This window comes from Amblyomma maculatum, chromosome 9 (genome assembly GCF_055883805.1).
Source record: "Amblyomma maculatum isolate TAMU_Amacu chromosome 9, ASM5588380v1, whole genome shotgun sequence".
Lineage (NCBI taxonomy): Eukaryota > Metazoa > Arthropoda > Arachnida > Ixodida > Ixodidae > Amblyomma > Amblyomma maculatum.
In genome coordinates, this window is record NC_139352.1 from 100,445,485 (window position 1) to 100,452,196 (window position 6,712).

Consider the following 6,712-nt stretch of genomic DNA (forward strand, 5'->3'; position numbering starts at 1 on the left):
TATATATGTGGACACACTTTGAATGCTGACATACCTTTTTTATAGCACTCCTTGAAGTTCTGACTACGAAAAAAATTTTTCTGGTAACCTTGAAGTTTGTCTGAAAAGGAGTCTACTCTACTTTCTTACTTAGTTTGGCTAGCATATAACAAATTTGTTGGCTACAGTTGAACTAAGATGAAAGCTTTGCCTAGTATCTTATCAGTTGTCACAATGCCGCCACTTCGTCTGACTGAAATAGAGAAAAGAAAAAGAGATTGGGCTCATACTCGCCCACAGAATACCCAAGTTAGGTCTTGTGTGTACCTTTTCTCTGTGACCTTACCTCTTGCCTTTGCGACTGCAACGTCGAAATTTTACGTAGTCTAGCTATAGCTGGCGACAGCTTTTGCCAAGCTGACCTCGAGTTCCCTGCTCTCTCTTGGCAGATGCACAGCTGGACGTCATCAACGGAATGGCACCAGCTAACGCCTGGTCAGAGATGGTCGTTGACTTGCCTCCTACTGATGGACCGAGCCTCCACAGGCACCGCGGAAGGGTGCCGCACGGACCTCCGATGCTGTCTGGTGTCGGGACCTTGCGGCCGTTCAAGTGCTCACACTGCGGGAAGGCCTTTGCGGACCAGTGGCACCTCAAGAGGCACGTTCGCATCCACACGGGCGACCGGCCATTCGCGTGCCCTTTCTGCCCGATGGCCTTCAACCAGAAGAACACGCTCATCGGACACATGCGGCGACACACGGGCGACAAGCCCTACCGGTGTCAGATCTGCCACATAGCGTTCTCCTGGAAGAGCACCTTTGACAAGCACGTTCAACAGCATGGCGACCAGAACTACCAGTTACCGTGAGAGTGTCCACCGTGTTAGCCGGGAAAGAAGAGCTCTCAAGTGAAAGAAATTAATTGCACTTTGTATCCACTAGAGGGTAGGTTGTCAGTTTTTACAGTCTTTGAGAACCCTAGCAGCTTTAAAAAGTTTGCAGAAGTGTTTAGCACTCTTCATTTTTGCCGTATAATTGTGATTTGGTGATTGATTTTGTAAGCAGCTGTTCTGTTTGAAATCTAACTTTGGGGTACTATTCTCATGAACTCAATGAAAAAAAAGGGGGGAGTACTTCAGTTCTCTGCAGGCATAAGTCAGCTGCTTGTGCTTCATGGACACGAGAGGCTGTGAAAGTCGTAGCAAGTTTTCGGGACTGCGTTACGAGCAGGTGTGATGGACTGCTTGTGCCCCCCTTTCTGTGTGACGTGCGCCTTGAAGAGTACTTTCACTGAGCAAGAAGTGGCATGCATTTGTCAGAATGCCGTCTAGTGGGATCTTTCCAAGCATGAAACGGAAGCTTGAACTGACCACTTTGCCTTTTATTTTTTTTTTTTTTTCATGCAAGGACTTTCTGCAGAATTTCCATCCCGAGCAAATATTTGAGCAAAGGTATGTGTGTGCTACGGTAACTAAACGCAGAGTGGTGGTTCTTTTCTAGCAGAGTTCCACCAGCGAGATGGGAGTAACGGTTGTGGTGTGAATATACCAGGTTTCAGTATGGTTGTCATCATTGTGGCGTACGATCACCGTGTATGTAGTTAATATGTTCCTATGACCATAGATGCTTCTAAACACTACTTTTCACAATTTTAGAGTCATGCAGTCTACAAGCAGTATTCGGAATTGACACTTTGATCTCAACCAGGAAGAATTGTTTCCTCGCAGTTTCTCGGCTGGAATTGTATAGGAGCATTGGGCTAGAAAATTCTGAAATGAAACAAAATGTGCAGAGCTTTTTGCAAGGTTTTGTTTAATTTCCTTTTTGTCTCTGAGCTACAAAGAGGTGTGGCAGTGTCCCTTAGGCATCATTTATTTTGCTCGCTGACAGCTTTGCTGATACAAAAAGAGGAAATAGTTTACTGAGTTGAATGAAGACTGCAAACACAGTGCTAACGCGCTGTGGTCAGTACAGTTGGGCAATTACAATAATGTGTGGCTGATTAATTATAATTATTATTGGGGGGAATAGCAGGGGAGCATAAATAAACTTAGAGTTATCCTCCACATGGGAGAAATCTGTTAGGGTCAGCATATTTTGGTTGTGAAATTGGAAATTCATTGCCATACCTGTGTTTCATTTCTAGCCTTTTTTTTAGCCTTTTTCTAGTGATTTCATTTTTAGGAAAAGTAGCATTTTCTGACTTGCTTATAATAGTCTGTTGATGGAGGCTAGTTTCAGTTGTCTTAGGTACCCCTTTAAATGCCATTTTGCCCACTTTGAGCCTTTTGTTACGACCCTCCTGACAATGTGCTCCTTCAACTTGCACTGAAAGCAGAAAACGTGCTTATCAGATGGCGCATATCTAGTTTTTGTTCCACTCTCTTCATATTCCTCACATTGCTATTGCACTAGTTACCGAGTGTGCATAAATTTGGTTTCTTTCTAGAAACACTGAGGTGTCAGATGAAGAGTTCACAAATGGAAGGTTGTGGCTTTTCTGTTAGTTCAGATACAGTCGAACCTCGATATATCGAACACAGATATATCGAATTATTGATTATATCGAACACTTTCTATATCACGCTTTTAATTTTTATTTCGAACGGCGTCGGTTGCCAAATGGATAAATCGAACTCCGCCACCCCAAACCATGTGCACTCTGTTGACAGGAGGCGAGCTTTCCCTCAACGCCCTCGAAGATAGCGGCGGCACGATGGGCATTCCCGAATGCTGCGCACGATCGCTGCATACATCGGTTGCGCCGAGGGCGCCATTTAAACGTAGCGGCGTATGCACGCGGCGGCTTGGCCGGGCTAGGGTGGCTAGCCTGATTTAGTTTGTCAACGACTAACCGCGTCTCGGCGCCGCCACTTGTGCTGCGCCAGTCGTTGTTATCGTGTGTGGCCTAGGCAGCCTAGGTGGCCTAGGCCTGTCACGGCGTGGTCGGTGTTGTGATGGCTGCGGAGTTGACAGATGTAGAGATTGCGGCGGAAGTTACTGCTGAGCGGCCAAACGAAGACGCTGCCGAGTTTGATCCCGTAAGCGCTGCCCCGCTCCCGACTGCAACTGAGGCTGTAGCTGCTTTGGACCTTGTACGCCGCTACTGCAGTGCAATAGAAGGCGCTGGACTATCGCTTGTGAACCGTTTAGACTACGTTGAGGACGCCGTGGTTAAGCACGCGGTTGCCAATTTGAAGCAAGCTACGCTGCTACAGTACTTTAAGCCAAAGGAATAAATACTTTGTTTGAAACTTCAAGTGAGTATTTATTGCGCCACTGTGCCACGATTGATTGATTGATTTGTACTAGTTTTTGACGCATTTTCTACGTGATTTTGTATATCGAATTCCGGCTATATCGAACTATTTTGCAATTACCGCGCTGTTCGATATATTGAGGTTCGACTGTAGTCCTTTGGTGTTCGGTCCATGTAGTGGTCGCCACTGTGTTTGAAATGTGCTAATGTGGGCTGTAGGTCATTGCAACAGAACTGTATCTCATTGTGCCCTAATCCTTTGAGTGCCAAGCCTGAGTATACTCTGGCTAGCTTCTGTGCACACTCTCTACCATACCCAAGAATACTTTGGTTGCACCTTGCGTTCACTCCTTATGGCTCTTGTGTCTACTTTGGTTAAAAAGTATTCTTAATTGGTTTTGCCTTCTAATTAGCATTTGCGCATACTCAAGCCTACAGATACTTTTATACATGAATGGCAGATACTACTAGTGGTTTAGTTTTTGAATCTTCTTTACTTAGCCATAGAGGATACTCGTGGGAGTTCAGTTCAGTTCAGGCGTTCAGTCGTGTCCGACTCTTCGTGACCCTATGGACCATGTCACGCCACGCTTTCCGGTCTCTCACTATCTTCTTAACATCACATAGCTTCATCTGCAATGCCTCGAGAATGCCATCTAACCATCGCGTTCGCTGCCTACCCCTTCTCCGGCGACCCTCAACCTTTCCCAACATCAAATCTTTCTCCAGCGACTCCTCTCTTCTCATCAGATGACCAAAGTAGCTGAGCTTTAACTTTAGAATTTGACCCTCCAATGAGCAGTCAGGGTTTATGGTCGACAATATCGACTGATTTGATCTTCTGGCAGTCCAAGGAACTCTTAAGAGTCTTCGCCAGCACCACAATTCAAACGCGTCAATTCTTCGGCGGTCAGCCTTTTTCACAGTCCAACTCTCGCATCCATACATCACAACTGGAAAGACCATAGCACGGGTTATACGGATCTTGGTTGGCAGACTAATGTCTCTGCTCTTTACTAGGCGGTCAAGGCTAACCATTGCTCTCTTTCCCAGAAGCAGGCGTCTCCTAATTTCATGGCTGCAGTCTCCTTCCGAGGTAATCTTGGCGCCCAAGAACAGAAAATCTGTCACAGCTTCCACTTCTTGTCCATTGATGCTCCAGGACTTGATAGGGCAAGACGCCATGATCTTCGTCTTTTTAATGTTCAGTTTAAGCCCAAACTTCTCACTCTCTTCTTGTACGCGCATCAGAAGTCTCTTGAGTTCCACTTCACTTTCTGCCATTAAAGTGGTATCATCCGCATATCTAAGGTTGTTGATACGTTTTCCAGCAATCTTCACTCCAGCTGAAGACTCGTCCAGACCGGCCTTCCTCATGATGCACTCTGCATATAGGTTAAATAGGCAGGGCGACAGTATGCAGCCTTGCCTCACCCCTTTCTCAATCGGAAACCAATCAGTAAGACCATGCCCAGTTCTGACTGTGGCCTCTTGCCCTTCATACAGGTTCCTGAGGAGACAGATGAGGTGAATTGGAACTCCCATCTCTCGGAGAGCTTGCCACAATCTGCTGTGATCTACGCAGTCAAACGCTTTCGCATAATCAATAAAGCAGAAGTAAATGGGTTTCTGGAACTCTCTTGCTTTTTCCATGATCCAGCGAAGGTTGGCAATTTGGTCTCTAGTTCCTCTGCCCTTGCGAAACCCAGCTTGCACGTCCGGAAGCTCCCGATCCACATACTGCTGCAGCCTACCTTGCAGGATTTTTAACATCACCTTGCTAGCATGCGAAATAAGCGCGATCGTGCGGTAGTTGGAACAATCTTTGGCACTGCCTTTCTTTGGAATGGGGATGTAAACTGACCTCCTCCAATCCTGTGGCCACTGCAGGGTTGTCCAAATCTTTTGACATAATGTATGCAGTGTGTTAACAGCGTCGTGGTTGAGGTTTTGAAGCAACTCAGCTGGAATACCATCAATTCCGCTTGCTTTGTTCTTAGCAAGGCTGGCTAAGGCCCATTCAACTTCACTCTTCAGGATGCCCGGCTCGAGATCAGTAATCACAACCGTCCTATGTTGGGATTGCACATCCGGTTCCTTCTTGTACAGTTCTTCTGTGTATTCCTGCCACCTCTTCTTTATCTCTGAGGCTTCATTGAGGTCCTTGCCTCGTTTATCCTTTATCACGCCCAGCTTAGCACAGAAGCTTCCTTTGATATCTTTGATTGTCTTATACAGAGCTCTTGTGTTTCTTAATTGGCTGTTGTCCTCAACTGCTTGACACTGTATGTTCAGGAAGGCATTCTTATCTCTCCTTGCTATTTTCTGAAAATCCGCATTGAGAATCTTGTATCTTTCTCTTTCCCCCATACCTTTTGCCATCCTCCTTTCCTCAGCTATTTGCAAAGCCTCTTCAGATAACCAGTTTGCTTTTTTGCATTTCTTTTGCTTTGGAACTACCTTAGTAGCAACTTCTTGTATTATATCACGAACATCAGTCCACATCTCTTCGGGCTCTTTGTCTTCTAGATCTAATTCTTGAAATCGATTCCTCACTTCCACAGCATATTCTAATGGAATCTGATCCAGATCATACCTGAAAGGCCTTCTAGTTTTCTGCGTTTTCCTCAATCGAAGCTTAATTTTGGCAACAAGAAGCTGATGATCGGTGCCACAATCGGCCCCAGGCCTTGTTTTTACTGCTTGTATAGCGCTTCTCCATCTCTGCCGGCAAATAATATAATCGATCTGATTCCTGTACAGACCGTCCGGTGAAATCCATGTGTACAGGCGCCTCTTGTGCTGTTGAAAATGAGTATTCGCTATGGTCAGGTTGTTTTCTTGACAGAACTCTACTAGCCTCTGCCCAGCTTCATTTGGCTCACCAAGACCGAACTTGCCTGTAATTCCGGATATTTCTTCACTCCCGACCTTAGCATTCCAGTCTCCTATGAGAAAAACGACGTCTGATGATGGGGTGCGGTCTAAAAGGCATTGTAGGTCCGCATAAAATCTCTCAACGTCAGCTTCTTCAGCAGCAGTGGTCGGTGCATAGACTTGGATAACTGTTATGTTGAAAGGGTGACCTTGGATTCGAAGTGAAATCATTCGGTCGTTTTTGGGGTTGTACCCTAGCACTGCTTTGCCCATTCTTCTGTTTACTATGAGAGCGACCCCATTCCTTCTCTTGGATTCGTGCCCACAATAAAAGACATAATGGTCGCCGGAGTTAAATTCTCCCATTCCGGTCCACTTGAGACCCAAGTGCATATCCGAAGAGCTATCGGAATGATGCCAAAATTCAGGAATTATTGACAAACTCGAGTTCCGATAAATGGGGTTACAGCAGCAGTTTCCCTAGCAATGAAAGTCAAGGTGATCTGCAGTGAGCCTAATAAGCCATGGGAAAAGACAAGACATAGGGACACCTATCTGCATCGGGCCACAAATAGACTCGAGTTTGTGTTATGGT

General features: G+C 45.8%; 1 protein-coding gene across 1 annotated transcript; it reads left to right on the plus strand.

Annotated features, from left to right (window-relative positions):
- Positions 1–120: 120 nt before the first annotated feature.
- On the plus strand, positions 121–1,378 carry LOC146180039 (zinc finger protein 341-like). Its single transcript, XM_084579400.1, has one exon. The coding sequence runs from the start codon at positions 455–457 to the stop codon at positions 848–850; it is 396 nt and encodes a 131-aa protein (XP_084435526.1). The 5' UTR covers positions 121–454; the 3' UTR covers positions 851–1,378.
- The last annotated feature ends 5,334 nt before the right edge of the window (positions 1,379–6,712 follow it).